General features: G+C 29.6%; 2 protein-coding genes across 2 annotated transcripts; both read left to right on the top strand.

The window, feature by feature from the left end:
- Positions 1-123: 123 nt before the first annotated feature.
- LOC110672499 (proline-rich receptor-like protein kinase PERK1) lies at positions 124-15441 on the top strand. Its single transcript, XM_058133983.1, has 6 exons — positions 124-209; positions 9454-9525; positions 13271-13348; positions 14242-14589; positions 14691-14780; positions 14897-15441. Exons 2-6 carry the CDS (start codon positions 9456-9458, stop codon positions 14974-14976), a joined length of 666 nt encoding a protein of 221 aa, XP_057989966.1. The 5' UTR covers positions 124-209; positions 9454-9455; the 3' UTR covers positions 14977-15441.
- A 503-nt stretch (positions 15442-15944) lies between these two features.
- On the top strand, positions 15945-18107 carry LOC110661344 (putative proline-rich receptor-like protein kinase PERK6). Its single transcript, XM_058134313.1, has 3 exons — positions 15945-16355; positions 16481-16535; positions 17947-18107. Exons 1-3 carry the CDS (start codon positions 16203-16205, stop codon positions 18105-18107), a joined length of 369 nt encoding a protein of 122 aa, XP_057990296.1. The 5' UTR covers positions 15945-16202.
- Positions 18108-18392: the final 285 nt, after the last annotated feature.

The raw sequence follows: 18392 nt of genomic DNA, 5'->3' as shown, positions 1-18392 counted from the left end.
AAATATGTAAATGTAAAATGAAAACGAAAGGCATTTTTAATAGGGTCTAGTAATATTGCACTCTTAATATTGAATAACATATTTAATTGTTTATTTTGTTTAAAACGAGTTCTTAAGCAGTGTCATTCACACAGGAAAGGGTGCAGAAATTAGCCAATCATTAAACGAGTCAGATGCACTAGAAGCAACAGCCTCATCTCTCTTTGAAGGTAATCATGGCCGTACGTTACCCCGAATGTTTTTTATGGGTCATAATTATAGAGAAAATAGAAATTGACTGAACCTATCAACACTCAAAAGCTAACTATTGGAATAGCTTCATTTCATGTCTAGGCGTAAAAGAGTACATTGTCCTACATTGATTTAGAATAATATATTCATGGACAAATCTTCTCACCTTAAACTAATTTTAAAAGTAAAGTTAGATTCGATTTAATTTCTCTACAATAATTGAATTATCCCAAATTAGAGTTATAGACAATGGATTGGATTTATAAAATTATTTTATAATTTAATCCGGTCACATAATCATATCTATTTTTACCCTAAAATTTTTTCAAAGAAAAAGGGAACTTTTAGAAAAAAAAAATCTACTTTTAAACTCTTTAGTTTTTGTGATTTGAGTAATTTGAATATTATCATATATAACTAAGCACTAAAATTTTATTTTTGATAAAATTAAAACTTTTTCGACCTTAATAAAAACTAAGTGACAAAGGGTGTTAATTAAGAAAGAAAATTAAAAAAAAAATCTTGTTAAAAAAGGAAAGAAAAAAAAAGTAGAAGTGACTCATTTTTTTTCTAATTTTTTTTAGAAGTGACTAATGTTTCTCTTTGTAAACTACTATTCTCTGTCCTCCTTATTTTTCCAAATTATCCAAACTCTCTCGTGTGTGTGTGTCTGCAAACTACCCAAACACTTCCTCTCTCAATCTTTGAGAATGACAAACAACTTACAATTTCTCCAGTTTTTCTTACCTAAACAACTCAAAATTTCTCTAATCCAAATAAAATAAATAAATTATCTAATTCAAATAACACAAACAACTCAAATCTTCATCCATATTCAATAAATTGAGTGAGAAAATAACTTTTAGATTTGTGACTCAAAATTTTAATGGAATTTGAAGAGACATTTTTCTAATTTGAGTAAGAGAAATATTTTTCAGTAGGATGAATGTATATTTCCTATATAGAGAAAAACTCCTATTTAATATTATTCTTAAATTGAGTTGAATTCTTAATTAAATTAAAATTGAGGTGATTAATACTATAAATAGAAATATTATGAAAGTTATTTAACTTTGCTCATAGAGAGGGGCTTTGCCCATGGAGAGTGACTTCACCCATTGAAGAGAGTAGTTTTCAGCCCATGAAGTGAATGGCTTTACCAATTACTGAGGATTTAGTTTTGCTCATCGATGAGAGGCTCTCGCTCATTCTAGTCCCTTGAAAGAGAAGAGGCTTTGGCCTAAAATATAGAAAGGATATAGAATTCAAGAAAAAAAAATTCTTATCCATTGGTGAGAGGGTTCTTACCCATATAGTTGAAGACACCCTTTATAGTGCAATAGTTGGAGTATAAATATGTTAGATTATATCTAGAGGAAATTGAAAAGAATAACTAATATATTTACTAATGAGCAATTATGTAGTGAGGGTTCTTTTGGATATAATTGGGTTGATGAGCAGTTAGCTTTGAGCTTGTAATTAATGATTTATTATTGATAGTGGAATATAGCATGCCCATAGACATAACCCTGTATGAAAAGGGTAAACAATGTAAATATTGTTCTTTTGTGTGTTCTCTTTATTTCGTTATAGGTTATACACTTCTGTAGTACACAACAAGAACTTGCCCATTTAATTAACCATAATGGAAACCACGACCTTTATGCTCTCCCTTTCTTTGCCACCATCTCTAACCATCCTCGACAATAATAATACCATTATCTCTGCTTCCCATAATAACAAGCTTAACCCTAGTTCGTCGTAAGGCATTAACAAGGTCAATGCTTTTATGAATGATAGCTCCTTAATTGTTGATATGCAAAGGAACATGTTATTAGCATCAAGATCCACATGCTTGTCATTAATGTCTTTGATTGTAGCCCTAGGAAGATCATAGCAAAGGGAGGTGTAGGGGCATTTGTTGGTGGTGATGCTGTTGGCTATGGTGGTATAGAAGGAGAGACTTAGTCTAGGGGAATTGGGATTTGGGGTTTTGGGGTATCAGTGCAAAACATATATTGATGTGGCAAGGTCTAAGGAGGAGAAGAAGAGAAAGAAGGGGGTTGTTGTTTTGGTTGACCGAGATGGAGAGAATCAACTAGTTACAATTGTAGGGGGTAAATTAGACGCTTGGTAATTGAACTTAAGATGTATAACATAAAAGTACCCCAATTTTAATTTATAATAGAAAAATATCCCAACTTTAATTTAACAGAAAAAGTATTTCACATCGTTTAACATGTGAACCAATTGTTAGAGATTTTATGTTATTTCAATTGAAGTTTTTATTAGTCGAAGTATTTTTATTTACGCCTTAAGTTCAGGGATACCATAAGTGTATTTAACCCCAGGAGGAAAAGAAATTCATTGCTAGGGATTCTCGATATGGGGGGAATATTTTAGAGTTTTATTGTGTTTAATTTTTAATTATCTAAAAATTAATTTTCTTACTATCTATGCTTTTGCATGCATTTTAGTTCCAGTAAAAAGTTTTCAACGTCATTAAAATAAGGTTATATTTGATATGATGTAATCAAAAGTGTAATGTAATCGTAATTATATTGCATACTTGATTATATTATTTGGTAACATAAAAAATTTGATGTAATGGACTGAAAATTACATAATATATTCAATTATGTTTAAAGTAATATAATGATCATTGCATGCAAAAAATGAATGTATTTATGATTACTTTTTTTTATTTTTTTTGATTTATTATTAACACTACCACCGCTACTACTATCCGATCATCGCCCCCCCCCACCCCCCCCCCCTATTTGAGCACCACCATCACCACTATGCCATTGTCACCTCTATCAACACTTGACCACTACAAACCACCATTACCTCACCTTGCCACCGCTGCCACCATGACCACCTTACAATCGCTGTTGTTACCACCACCACCATTTAGCCACCACTACCATTTAATTAACAATCACTACAACTATTACCACTTATTATTAATACTATAAATAAATTAATATTAAAATCAAAATTATCATTATATTACTTATATTTTTATTTTGTAACCAAATATAGGAATATGATGAGAATTACATTATATTATATTATAATTTTAATTGTGTTACATAATTGATTATATTACATTACATTACACTCTACCAAACATAACCTAAAAGTATAAGGACTTAATTAGAAATAATAAATTTGAGGAATCAATAGCAAAAGTGCATGAAATAAAGGGGATTAAAATGAATATTTTCTAATTTTTATTAATAACAATATATAACATTCGAATCTTAAAAATTCTCCTTTATTAATTACCTTTTTTTTTAAAGGAAGGTCTAAATAATTGTCGACTCTTGAAACTCTAAGCTCAAATATAGGCTTTGCATGAGAAGTTTTTTAGACACATTAAAAGTATTCTAAAATTTTCACCTAAAAATGATTTTAGATTTTAAATTGAATGACTTTTAATATTATATTTGTGGTAATAATACTGAAATTATTTTTAAAATTATAAAATTTTAAATTTAAAGTCTAATAATTACCATATAGATAAAAAAATATATTATATTTAAGAGGATTGTTTTGTTGGGCGCACTGAATATCAATGCATATTTAACTATAGAATTTGCCTTTTTGAAAAAAAAAAAAGGCTAATTTAATGTTTCAATAAATTAAGTGAATTTGCATATATATTATTCTTTTTATTCTGGTCATGATTTTTGTTATTTTTATGTGGCTTGAATTATGTATATGTCTTTTATGGACCCGAATTGTGACCCGATTAGAAAGCTTCGCGTTATGACCCAATTGGGATAAAAAGTGAGATTTGTGGTGATAGCGTGGGGCACGGGCCGATAGGCCCAGGCCCGAAACCCACCACTGATCTCCTTGGGGATGCGAATGCAATGTCTCCACAGTATGGACTAGTATAAATATTGTAATATTCTGCCCTTTTGAGGTAAAGCTATGAGATATTAAAGAAACACACTGAGGTTAGGGATTGAGAGTTCTGAGTGATTGTATCTTACTCTTTTCATCATAGTGAAACATTTTTCTCTTATTTTGCCTGTGGACGTAAACCTTATGGTTAAACCACGTTAAATCCTATATTATTCTTCTTCTTTTTTCTATACTGTGTGATTATGCGATTTGTGTGTATGCCTTAGATTTGTGTACTTGTTATCACAAACCGGTATCAGAGCTTTGTGCATAAAACCTAGGGTTTATATATGGCGTCGTCTTGAATGAAGTATGAGATCAAGAAGTTTGATGGTGGATCGAGTTTCAGCCTGTGGAGGATTAAAATCAAATCTTTTTTAATCCTATGACAATCAAGAATAACTTTTCAGAAGGTATGAAAGAGGTGGAGAAAGCTGAATTGAAAGAGAGAGCCTTGAGTGTGATTTTCATGAGCATAACTGATAATGTCCTATGCGAGATTACTGGTGAAAGATCAGTGTCTGTGGCATGAAAGAAATTAGAGGAGTTGTACTCTGCCAAGTGGCTGACCAACGGCCTGTATCTAAAGAAAAGGCTTTACAATCTAAGAATGAGTGAAGGTACGCCTATTAAAGAACACATGGATGAATTTAATTCAATCATTATGACCTGAAGAATATTGATATTGAGATTAATAGTGAGGATCAGGCCCTTATTATGTTATGTTCTTTGCCACCCTCCTATGAGACTTTTATTGATACTCTGTTGTATGAGAAATACAGTATTTCACTAAATGATGTTGATACTCTATTGTATGAGAAAGACAGTATTTCACTAGATGATGTTAGTAATTCTCTAAAATCAAAGGAGTTGAAAAAGAATTTTCCAGATAATAGAGAAAGATTTGAGAGGGAAGGTTTGGTGAGCAGAGGAAGAACACATGCAAGGGAGGGTTCTTCCAGCTGGAAGAAATCTAAGGCTAGATCTAAGTCAAGAATGAAAAAGGCTAACTGTTTTGAGTGTAGGGAGCAAGGACACTATAGGAGAGATTGTCCCAAGTTGAAAAATAAAAATGGAAAGCAACCAAAAAGTTCTGCGAATGTGGTTGATAGCTTTATCGATTCTGATAGTGATGACAGTGCTGGGAAAATTTTATCCGTGAGTTCAGTTCATGGACAAAATTTCTAAGTTCTTGATACTAATGCTACTTATAACATGTGTCCACACAAAAACTGGTTTGTCACTTACAAACAGATAAGTGGTAAGGTGTTTCTGGGTAATGATCGTGCATTACCTGTGGAAGAAATCAATAACATCATATTGACGATATTTGATGACATTGTCAAAACTATAAAGTGTTGGCATGTTCCAAAACTAAAAAGAAACCTAATTTCTCTTAGGACACTTGACTCTCATGGATTTAGATACCATGTAGAGAATGGAGTTTTCAAAGTGTGCAAGGGTTATATGGTACTCATGAAGAGCAATTTGGTTTCAGAATTATATTTCTTCAGGACAGTACAGTTTCAGGAGAAGTTGCAGTAGCATCCGAAAGTAATAATCAGAATCAGACTCAATTGTGGCATCTGCGTCTTGGTCATATGAGTAAAAAAGGATTATCTATGTTGAGCAAGTGGAATTTGTTGGATGGGAAAATAATAAAATCTATGAACTTTTGTGAATACTGTGTGTTTGGCAAATAGACTAGGATGAAGTTCGACAAAAAGGCAGTGCGCAAAACTAGAGGAACGATGGATTATATCCACTCAGATTTATGGGGTCTTAATAGAATCCCTTCTAAGAGCAGTGTCAGGTACTTCATGACTTTGATTGATGATTACTCTTGGATGGTAGGGGTGTATTTTCTGACAACAAAAGATGAGGCATTTTCAACCTTTGTAAAGTGGAAAATGATGATTGAGAAGCAGACAAAAAAGAAAATCAAGCATCTTCGAACTGATAATGGGTGGAATTTTACAATTGTGAGTTCAATGCATTCTACAGCAATGAAGAAATAGTGAGACACTGCACTTGTGCAAGGACACCACAACAAAATGGTATTGTAGAACATATGAATAGAACCCTTTGTGATAAAGCATGAAGCATGCTCTCACATTCAAGATTGGAAAAGGATTTCTAAGCTGAAGTAATTAATACATCATGTTTCTTGGTTAATAGTTCTTTATCTATAGCTATTAAGTGCAAAACTCCTTTTGAGATTTGGTCTGATTCACCTATTAATTACTCTCAGCTGAGAGTGTTTGGTTGCCCTACTTATGCTCATATGAGGATTGTTAAGCTTAAACTGAGTGCAAGAAAATACATATTTCTAGGGTATGCATCTGGAGTGAAAGGTTACAGGTTGTGGTGCAATGATCTAAAGCCTCCAGGATTAATTATCAGCAGGGATATGACATTTAATGAATCTGCTTCATTGGATAATCAGAGGGAGAAGTCTATAGCAGAATCAGATTATGGTGTCAGAGAACAAGTGGAGTTTGACATTGATACTTCAGCAGTTTAGTCCAGTGATTCAGAGGATGAGGTGCAAGATCTTGATCAACAAGAGCATGCACCTAAGCAACAGCATTAGGAACCATATAGCATTGTAACTGGTAGAGAGAGAAGATAGATTTGACCCCCGTAGAAATATGCATATGCAGATCTAGTTGTGTTTATCTTGTCAATTATTGAGACAGTTGATGTGCATGAACCCAGTAATTATAGAGAAGCTATTTCTTGTTTAGATGTAAATCAGTGGGTCGGTGCTATAGGTGAAAAAATTGAATCTCTTCACAAGAATCAGACTTGGGAGCTTGTAACATTACCTAAGGGATAGAAAGTGGTAGGCTACAAATGGGTATTCAAGAAAAAGGAAGGCACTCCAGGGGTTGAAACACCTCAATATAAGGCATGATTAGTAGCAAAAGGCTTTACTCAGAGGGAGGAAATTGACTTTAATGAAGTGTTTTCTCCAGTTGTGAAGCACAATTCTATCAGGGTCTTACTTGCTACGGTTGCTTTTCATGATCTAGAGCTTTGAGCAACTAGATGTGAAGGTAACATTTTTTCATGGTGAGCTAGAAGAGAAAATTTATATGAGTCGACCTGAGAGATTTGTCATTTCAGGTATAAAAAACCATGTTTGCTTGCTTAAGAAGTCATTGTATGGTCTGAAAATGTCCCTTAGGCAATGGTACAAAAGATTTGATACATTCATGATTCATAATAGCTTTATTCATAGTTCAAATAACAGTTGTGTGCATCATAGAAAGCTTTCAGATGATTTCTTTGTCTATTTGCTGTTGTATGTGGATGACATGCATATTATTACTAAAACATATCACAAATTAACATTCTGAAAAAGTAGTTGAGTGATGAGTTTGATATGAAGGATTTTGGTGCTGCAAAGAAGATATTGAGAATGGAAATTACCAGGGATAGAAGTGTTAGGAAGCTTTTCTTATCTCAACAAGCATATATTGAGAAAGCTTAAGCTTTTCAACTTGAATAATACTAAGCCTGTGAATGCTCCATTTGTTGCCCATTTCAAATTATCTGTAGACATGTCACCAAAAAACCAAAAACAGATAAGAAGATGGAGCATATGTCTAATATTCCTTATTCCAGTGCTGTTGGTAGCATCATATATGCTATGGTTTGCACCCAACCTGACATTTCGCATGCAGTTAGTATTGTGAGTAGATACATGACGTGTTCTGGAAAAGAGCATTGGCAGGTAGTCAAATGGATTCTAAGGTATTTGAAGGGTACTACAGATGTTGGTCTAACATTTGACAGGGCCAAGATGAGTGATTCAGTTGTTGGTTATGTGGATTTAGATTTTGCAGGAGACTTAGACAAGAGGAGATCTTTGACAAGTTATTTGTTTACTCTCTCTAGAAGTGCTATCAATTGGAAGGCAACATTACAAGCTATAGTTGCTTTGTCTACCACAGAGGCTGAATATATGGCTTTAGCAGAGGCAGTAAAGGAAGCTTTATGGTTACAAGGTTTGGTGGGCGATCTTGGGTTGATACAGAACAAGCCAACAGTGTTTTGTGGCAGCCAGAGTGCAATACATCTCACAAAGAATCAAATGTACCATGAACGAACTAAGCACATTAATGTCAAATATTACTTCATTCGGGATATTATATCTCAGGGGACTATAATTGTGCAGAAAGTCTCTACATATGATAATCTAGCAGATATGATGACAAAGGGAGTCCTAGTTGGCAAGTTTAGGCATTGCCTAGACTTGGTTGGTATTTGTAGTGCTCAGTAGTGCCCTTGTGAGGGCATATGGTAAGACAAAGAGTTTGTGGTTATTTTGTTGATGATGGAGAGAATTCAAGCCAATGGGAAGAATTGTTATTTTTATGTGACTTGAATTTTGGATATGTCTTTCATAGACCCAAATTGTGACCGGACCTGAAAGCTTCACGCTGCGACCCGATTGGGATAAAAAGTGAGATCTGTGATGGTAGCGGAGGGTACAGGCCCATAGGCCTGGACCCGAAGCCCACCACTGATCTCTTTAGCGATACGGGGGCAACACCTCCATGGTATGGATTAGTATAAATATTATAATATTCTGTCCTTTTGTGGTATAGTTGTAAGATATTCGGGAAATACACTGAGGTTAGAGTTTGAGAGTTCTGAGTGATTGTATTTTACTCTTTTCATCATAGTGAAACTTTTTTCTCTTGTTTTGCCCATGGACGTTAACCTTACGGTTGAACCACGTTAAATCCTATGTTATTCTTCTTCTCTTTTCTATACTGTGTGATTGTGCGATTTGTGTATATGCCTTAAATTTACGTGCTTGTTATCACAATTTTGATAATTTAAGTTGGTTGTATATGTCAATAGTTTTATTAGTTTATATTGATTCACTGATAGCTATTTATAAAAGGAAAATTATTTTTGCAGTGAACTATGGATATGCATGATCATGAAGTTCAACCCAGAAAATAACCATATATAATTCTAGCCAATTAGATATTAGTCTACTAACAAATTAATTAAATTAAGACCTTAATATAAAAATAAAAAAAAGGGATCAATTTAAATATATTGAAGTGTTAATTTTCTCTTTGTATATTTTTTCGATATTTTAAAAGTATTTAAAGAAAATAAGAATTTTTAAAATTTAATTTTCCACACTATAAAACATATACTTAATTATTAAATTATTAATTTAATAAAATTTCATTTATTTTATTATTATCAATTTAATTTGTTTTATGTTCTTGCAAAATTTTTATTAAATAAAATGTTTATTAAATAATGTGGTTGATACAGAAATGACCTCGGAATCCAAGTCATTAATAAGGGGAGATTCATCAGAGACAATGATCCCGGCTCAGTTTGGAGGTAATTGCACTACTTGTCCTCATTATTAAACATCGAGTTCTTTATTTGTTATTTTTTGGTTATAATATATAATGTCAACTATATAGTATAAACTTTGAAAAATATATTAAAATTATGTGTGTGACTATTATAAACTCATATAAATTTTATGTCTAGAGGAGACTGAGAAGGCTAATTAATGTTTTTACTATGAGCAGTTATATAGTGAGAGTTCTCTTGGGTATAATTAGGTTAATGAATAGTTATCTTTGAACTTATAATTGATAATTTATTATTGATAGTGGAAGATGACATATCCGTAGACATAGCCCTATGTGAAGATGATGAACTATGTAAATATTGTTGTTTTGTGTGTTTGCTTTATTTTATTTTTTTTTTTTTATAGCTTACACACTTCGATGCACAAGAAGAACTTACCCATTTAATTAACCATAGTGGAAACCTCGAGCTTTATGCTCTCTCTTATTGCTTCTCTCCACTTTTTTCGCCACCATCTTTATCGAAGCTTACTCGACCATCCTTGACAATATTAATACCGTTATCTCTGCTTCCCATAACAACAACCTTAACCCTAGCTCATCGTGAGGCATTAAAAAGTTCAATGCTATTATGAATGATAGCTCCTAAATTGTTGATATGCGTAGTATTTACATCAAGATCCATATGCTTGACATTAATGTTTTTGATTGTAGCCCTAGGAAGATCATAGCGAAGGGAGGTGTAGGGGCATTTCTTGGTGGTAATGTTGTTGGCGATGGTGGTAGTGGAAGGAGAGACTTGGTCTAAGGGAATTGTGATTTGGGGTTTTGGGTAATTAGTGCAAAATAGATATTGATGTGGCAAGGTCTAAGGAGGAGAAGAATAGAAGGAGAGGGTTGTTGTTTTGGTTGAAGGAGATACAGGGAATCTATTAGTTGCAGTCGTAGGGGGTAAATTATACTCATGATACTTGAGCTTAAGATGTGTAACATAAAAGTACCTTAATTTTCATTTGTAACAGAAAAGTATCCCAACTTAACTTGTGAACCAATTGTTAGAGATTATAAATCTTGAGGACTCAATAGCAAAAATGCGTGAAATAAAGGGGATTAAAATAAATATTTTCTAATTTTTATTAATAACATTATACAACATTCGAATCTTAAAATTCTCCTTTATTAATTAATTAATTAAATTTTTTTTTTTTTAAAAGGAAGGTCTTAATGATGTCGACTCTTGAAACTTTAAGCCCAAATATAGGCTTTGCATGAGAAGTTTGTTTGAAATATTAAAATTATTTTTGAATTTTCATCTAAAATTGATTTTAGATTTTAACTTGAATGATTCGTGATATTATGTTTCTGGTAATAACATTGAAATTGTTTTTAAAATTGTAAAATTTTAAATTCAAACTTCAATAATAACCAAATAAATTATAAAAAATATTATATTTGAGCGGATTGTTTTGCTGAGCACATTGAATATCAATGCATATTTAACTAAAGAATTTGCCTTTCTTTAAAAAAAAAAAGTTAATTTAATGTTTCAATTATATATTTAGTGAATTTGCTTTTATATATATATATATATATATATATATATATATATATATATATATATATATATATATATATATATATATATATATATATAATTCCTTTTATTCTAGTTATGATTTTGATAATTTAAGCTGGTTGTATGTGTTAATAATTTTATTAGTTTATATTGATTCACTGGAAAAGTTTGTATGTTAAGCAATTGATCATTTCTGATATGGGGCATTATAGTTATTTAAATTTATTTTATTTTAATAAGAATATTTATTATTTATTTAATTTCAATTAGGATTAGTTATTTTTCTATTTTATCTAGATTTTTTACTGTATTTATATTTATCTAAAACTTTTAAATAATAGTTATCTTATTCTAATTAGTTTAGAACTATTAAACCCTATAATTATATTCAGATTTTGTAACTTTGCATATTTCTTCAATTTTCAATAAAATTTCTTTGTTTATTTTTATCTTTTTCTTCTTAAGGTTTTGGATTAAACCTTTGTTGCTCTTTGGACATTTGTTTTCGTAACAATCTCTACGCGCTACACGTTGTGTCAATTTCCTTATTAATAACTACATATAATTCTAGCCAATTAGATATTAGTCTACCGACAAATTAATTAAATTGAGACCTTAACATACAAATAGAAAAGGACTAATTCAAATCTATTGAAGGATTAATTTAATTTTCATCTATTTATATTTTTTTGATATTTTAATATTTAAAGAAGATAGGAATTTTTAAATTTTAAAATTTTAACTTTCTACACTATAAAACATATACTTAATTATTAAATTATTAATTCAATAAAATTTTCATTTTTTATATTATTATCAATTTAGTATGTTTTATATTCTTACAAAATTTTTATTAAACAATATGATGAATACAGAAACAACCTCGGAATCCAAGTCATTAACAGAGGAAGATCCGTCAGAAACAATGATCCCTACTAGTTACAATTGAACAAGATGGTTGATGTGGCAAGGTCTAAGGAGGAGAAAAGAAGAAGAGGGTTGTTGTTTCGGTTGAACAAGATGGAGGGAATCTACTAGTTACAATTGTAGGGGGTAAATTAGACTCATGGTAATTGAACTTAAGATGTATAACATAAAGGTACCTCAATTTTAATTTGTAATAAAAAAGTATCCCAACTTTAATTTAACAGAAAAATTATTTCACATCCTTTAACAAGTGAACCAATTGTTAGAGATCATAGATGCTTTTATGTTTTTTCAATTGAAGTTTCTATTACAAATTATAGTTGAAATATTTTTATTTACGCCTTAAGTTTAGGGATATCGTAAGTGTAATTTATCCCCAGGGGGAAAAGAAATTCATTGCTAGGGATTCTTGATATGGGGGGAATATTTTAGAGTTTTATTGTCTTTAATTTTTTAATTATCTCAAAATTATTTTTCTTGCTGTCTATGCATTTGCATGCATTTTAGTTCCACTAAAAAGTTTTCAATGTCATTAAAATAAAGCTATGTTTGATATGACATAATCAAAAGTGTAAAGTAACCGTAATTACATTACATACTTAATTATATTGTTTGGTAATATAAAAAAATTTGATTTAATGGAATGGTAAGCATATAATATATTCAATTATGTTTAAAGTAACGTAATGATCATTATATATAAAAATGAATATAATTATGATTATTTATTTTTATTTTTTTTCCATTTATTATTAACACTATCACTGCCACTATTATTCGATCACCGTTACTACTATCATCTCTCCCACTTGACCACTATTGTCACAACTTTGCCATTGCCACCTTTATACCACTTGACCACTACCACTTTTATTACCTCATCTTGTCATCGCTACCACCACCACCACTAAATGATCGTTGTTGTCATCACCATCACCATTTAACTACCATTATCACTTAATTATTAATTACTGCAATCATTACCAATTATTATTAATATTATAAATAAATTAATATTAAAATCAAAATTAAAGTATTAATTTAAATATATTGAAGTATTGATTTTCATCTACGTATATTTTTTTCGATATTTTAAAAGTATTTAAAGAAAATAAGAATTTTTAATATTTTTAAATTTAATTTTCCACACTATAAAAGCATATACTTAATTATTAAATTATTAATTAGATAAAATTTCGTTTATTATATTATTATTAATCTACTAAGTTTTATGTTCTTACAAAATTTTTGTTAAATAATGTAGTTGATACAGAAACCTCGGAATCCAAGTCATTAATAGAGGGAGATCCGTTAGAAACAATGATCCCTGCTCAGTTTAGAGGTAATCGCACTACTTGTGCTCGTTATTAAGCATCGACTTCTTTATTTTTTATTTTTTTTCTGTTATATTATATAATTATAGAATTGCTCATCATAATGCACGTGATTATTAATAATTTTATCTCTTAAATTTTTTAATAAAGATTTTATAATAAAAATAATAAAAATATAATAATATAATAGAAACATTACTTAAAGATATAATTTTTTATATTTTTTTATTTTTAATAATTAAAAATTATTTCATTTTTTATTAATTTTTTATCTTTCAATTTTTTTAATGAAGATTTCATAATAAAAATATATTAATATAATAGAAACATTTCTTAAGGATGTATAATAATTTGAAGTTAGTGCAATCACATAATTATTTATTTTTATCATTTTAAATATCAAAATTTATTATATAGTTAAAAAAAGAATAAAAAATAATTAAATGAAAAATGTTATGAGGTAATATCATAAATAATGCCACGTAGTAATACAATGTAAGAAGATAGTATGTGACAACACCATGAAAATACTTTTCTATTTTATATAGATATATAAATGTGAACTATATAGTATGAATTTTAAAAAACATATTAAAATTATGTGTGTGACTATTATAAGTTTAATCTTATATAAAAATAAGATTAATAATTATTAAATAAAATATTTATATTTAAATTTGTATTTTCATTATACTTTTTAATCGATTTCATATAAATTTTAATTAAAATATTTTATTTAATAATTATTAAATTTATTAATGCATAAAATTGAATTTATATTAAATTCATCCTTCATTGATGGAGACAATTTTCACAGCAATTTTCACAGCGATTGTGTATTTAATTGTTTTATAATTATTTACATGCATTATTATTATTTATAATTATTCCATGTTCACAGAAATGCGATCATTACCTAAGGATTACGAAGCATATGAACTGAGGAAATTTACATTTCCAGAACTAGCAATTGCAACTGGTCATTTCACCAACGCCAGATTTCTTGGCGGTGGTGGTTTTTGTGCTGTGTATCGGGGATCCCTTCCGCAAGGTAAAGAGGTAGCCATTGAGAGACTCTATTTTCAGCTTGATGGACAGCAGCAAGAAGAAATTGAGAAGGAGATTAATGCCGTTGGCAATGTCCGTCACGAAAATCTTGTTAAGCTGATCGGCTACTGCCGTGAAGATTTTGATACATGCCTTGTTTTAGAGTTTGTTCCCAACAATTCCTTGAGATTTCATCTAAATGGTGATTCCTTTCATATGCTCTCAAAATACACATATAAAAACCGCTTCCTTATATATTTAAATATGATATAGCGATCTTACAAATGCTAAATGGCAACTTAGATGAAGAGCGAAGATCAAATTTGAAGTGGTCAGAAAGAATGAAAATTGCTATAGGTTCTGCAAAAGGTTTGGCTTATCTACATGAAGAATGTGAGTACTAGGCTTTTTTAGTTATTGATGCTTAATTATTTTTCACTTTTTTTTTCATTTTTGTGTTTTAAATCTTTTTTCTTATTAAATATATTCATTCTCTGCCTTATTTTTAGGTAATCCTAAAATCATCCACCGAGATATCAAGGCAAAAAATATACTTCTTGATGATAATTGTGAACCAAAGGTAGAGTAATTTGATTCCAAAAAAGCTTTTCGTCCATATGAATATTGATAACCTTATCTGATACATACACCAAACAGATTTCCCTTCATTTTCCATAAATAAATAAATAAATATATACACCAACCATGTTTCCCAAGTTTTATATTTATGAAGACTGTCATAGACTGATAGTATGCCTCCATCCTTTTCTTATTGACAAGAAACAGAGGTGGTCCAGTGTTCCTCTCATATGTGTTATTTCAAGGCAAATTTCAAACAAGTCCTTGTAATAGGACAATAAAGTGCCATATTGAAACCTGAGCTAAATACTGATTTTTTTTTTTTAATATTCTATGCATGTTTGGTTGTCTTGCACCATATACACTGAATCTATTAATTTACATAATGTCAATTAATTTTGTCTGAGATAATACAAAGGTTAAGTATATAGAATCCTATATAAATCCAAAATAAATTAGCTCACACTACTATTTTGTTCAGATTGCAGGTTTTGGACTTGCCAAGTTTTTTCCAGAAACTAATAGTGTCACTCACATCAGCTCTGGTTGGAAGGGAACCAATGTGTAAGAGATTTGATGATTTTTGTTTTAGTTGATTGAGCTTTAGTTCAAATTTTGCTTTAGAAATAGTTTTAACCCGAGTTAAAGTTAATTAACTTTTTCCTTGCTAAGGATAATCACAATATTGCTATTATTTAGTCTACCTCTAGAATAGTTTAAAAAAAAAAAGAAGTGAAATTGAAAAAAAAAAATCTAATTTTTGGATAGCAGTGATTTTGAATTTTTTTAACTATTATTTTATGTACAAAGTGCAGTTATGCGGATCCAGAAGATTATTATCCTCAAAAGGATGAAAATATTCTTCAAAAAATTTCTGAAAAGTCAGATGTTTATTCATTCGGTGTTGTGCTTCTAGAACTTATTACTGGAAGAAAAATTTTCGATGAACATCGAGTTGATATTGTCAATTGGGTAAGATACTTCTCTATATGAAAATTATTGCCTAGACCCGGTCCACTATGGATCTAAAACACAAAATGTATAGTGGAATTCACCTATTAAATACATTGATTCCACATATTTGTGTTTTAGTTGTATGATGAATCAGGTCTAGGTATGAAAAATTCTTTCTCTATAATGGTGTAAATTATTTTACTTGAACAAATCTATTTTAGTATTGACTTTTTAAGAATATGAAACTTGTATAATACTTGTATCATTCAGGCAAAGCCTTTTATGTTCAAAGGAGATTCAGTTGAAATCAATTACAGTTGTCTTGTTGATTCCGCATTGAAGGGAGATTATATAAAAAGTGAAATGGAGCTAATGATTTATTGTGCTGCTGTTAGCGTATATAGACCTTCTAAACTTCGACCAAGAATGAAACAGGTAAAAATTTACATATCAAATTTTATTTGCTGCAAATTGTCTTTCAAAGCATTTAAAATTTGAGAATTTGAGAAATTACATAGTAAATGTATAACCTTTTTAACTACCACTGCTATGCAATGCAGATAGTTGAAGCTCTTGAAGGAAAATTGCCTTCTAATGAATTATGGGTTGCGGAAGGTAACATTTCCCCACAAAAGTAATATTACGAAGTTAAATTGTTACAAATTTGTTTCCATTTTTTTTTCCAATGAAAACATTTTTTGCTTATTTTTTTCAAATTTTTGGAGAAAGGTTTTCTATGGAGGCATTTTTTTTTTTATCAATGGAGAGTATTTAAAAAATTCAAATATATTGTGATCATTTGATTGATTTTTTGTTATTAATTTTGAATGTAAGTACCATTTAATTACATATGAATGAAGCTTAAGAGTTTTTCCTTTTTGTAAAAAAAAAAAAAATTAGGACTAATTAGTATTACATCAAAATAATAGGGCAAAATAGGCTTTCTTTCATCTAATTGCTTTCAATATATAACCAGGCTTTTAGGCTTTTATTGAAACACGAATTTGAGATTTTATAATTTTGTAAATAAGTAAGTATTAAAGAGTTAAAACTCATTGGCGGAACTCTGGTTTTCTTTTTGTTAGACATATTAAAATAAGGAAGGTCCAAATTAAATAATTGTCGACTCTTGAAACTCTAAGCTCAAATATAGGCTTTGCATGAGAAGTTTGGTAGACATATTAAAATTATTTTTAAATTTTCACCTAAAAATTATTTTAGATTTTAAATTGAATGAATCATGATATTATATTTGCGGTAATTATATTGAAATTATTTTTAAAATTTTAAAATTTTAAATTTAAACTCCAATAATAACCAAAAAATAAAAAAAAGATATTATATTGGAGCAGATTGTTTTGCTAAGCACATTGAATATCAATGCATATTTAAATATAGAATTTCCCCCTTTTTTTTAAAAAAATTAATTTAATATTTCGATATATTTAATGAGTTTGCTTAAATAAAATGATGTTTATATATATATATAATTCCTTTTATTCTCGTTATGATTTTGATAATTTCAGTTGGTTGTATGCGTTAATAGTTTTATATTGATTCCCTGGTAGCCATTTAGAAAAGGAAAAGTCTGTATGTTAAAGAACTGATCATTTCCTTATTAATATAATTGTTTTTGCAGTGAACCAAGGATATGTATGCCATGAAGTTGAACCCAGAAAATAACCACATATAATTCTAGCCAATTAGATATTAGTCTACTAACAAATTAATTATATAATGTGAACTATATAGTATAAATCGGGTAAAAAAAACTGTGTAATATAAATTTTGAAAAACACATTAAAATTATGTGAGTAAATATAATAAGCTCAATCTTTTTTTTTTTTTAATTTTTTTTATCTATTGGTTGAAATTCATTGATAGAAACAACAATATATAGACCAAACCCATGCACATACTAAATTCCTGCTCCGTCATTGGTCCCCATCTCCAAGGTTTAAATATATATAAATAGCCTGGAGTGTTTAATGACTTGTATTCTTAAGAGTGAAAACAAACATTGCAGAGAAGACAGGCAGTATGGCAGGTCAGAAGAAAGGTAGCATTGCTTTCTTCGCAACCTATAAACCACCTGTGCCGCTGGACATATTCTCGTGTCCTGTTTTACAGACGTCGAGGCATGATGAGCTCCACATGACTGATGGATTGTCCTACAATTACAACTGAAACTGCACATCCCTAATATCAACTATAAAAATTTTACAATGATTCATTAAAAAAAAATTATATATGTCGTGTATATAATATTTAATAAGATAAATAAAAATTATTATGGAAATTATATATAGTTGTGATTAATATGATAATTAAATTAAAAATAATATAACTATTGATACATAGTCTTGGTGTATAGCTTTCATTTAGGGTTATTTTATCAATTTTTTGGTGTTTGAGTTAATTTTTATTAATACTTCTAAGTGTAATTAGTTTAAAATTTATTTTCTTTGATTT

This window comes from Hevea brasiliensis, chromosome 14, assembly GCF_030052815.1.
Source record: "Hevea brasiliensis isolate MT/VB/25A 57/8 chromosome 14, ASM3005281v1, whole genome shotgun sequence".
Taxonomy (NCBI): Eukaryota; Viridiplantae; Streptophyta; class Magnoliopsida; order Malpighiales; family Euphorbiaceae; genus Hevea; species Hevea brasiliensis.
The sequence above is the reverse complement of the archived record's forward strand: the minus strand, read 5'-3'. Positions and strand labels throughout refer to the sequence as shown.

Excerpts from the sequence above, each read along its gene's own strand:
- LOC110672499 (XM_058133983.1), top strand. The coding sequence starts at position 9,456 with ATGACCTCGGAATCCAAGTCATTAATAAGGGGAGATTCATCAGAGACA. Across the intron at positions 13,349-14,241 it reads GATCCCTGCTCAGTTTAGAG|AAATGCGATCATTACCTAAG; the intron begins GTAATCGCACTA and ends CCATGTTCACAG. Across the intron at positions 14,590-14,690 it reads CTTGAGATTTCATCTAAATG|ATGAAGAGCGAAGATCAAAT; the intron begins GTGATTCCTTTC and ends ATGGCAACTTAG.
- LOC110661344 (XM_058134313.1), top strand. The coding sequence starts at position 16,203 with ATGTTCAAAGGAGATTCAGTTGAAATCAATTACAGTTGTCTTGTTGAT. Across the intron at positions 16,356-16,480 it reads TTCGACCAAGAATGAAACAG|ATAGTTGAAGCTCTTGAAGG; the intron begins GTAAAAATTTAC and ends TATGCAATGCAG. Across the intron at positions 16,536-17,946 it reads TGAATTATGGGTTGCGGAAG|AGAAGACAGGCAGTATGGCA; the intron begins GTAACATTTCCC and ends CAAACATTGCAG.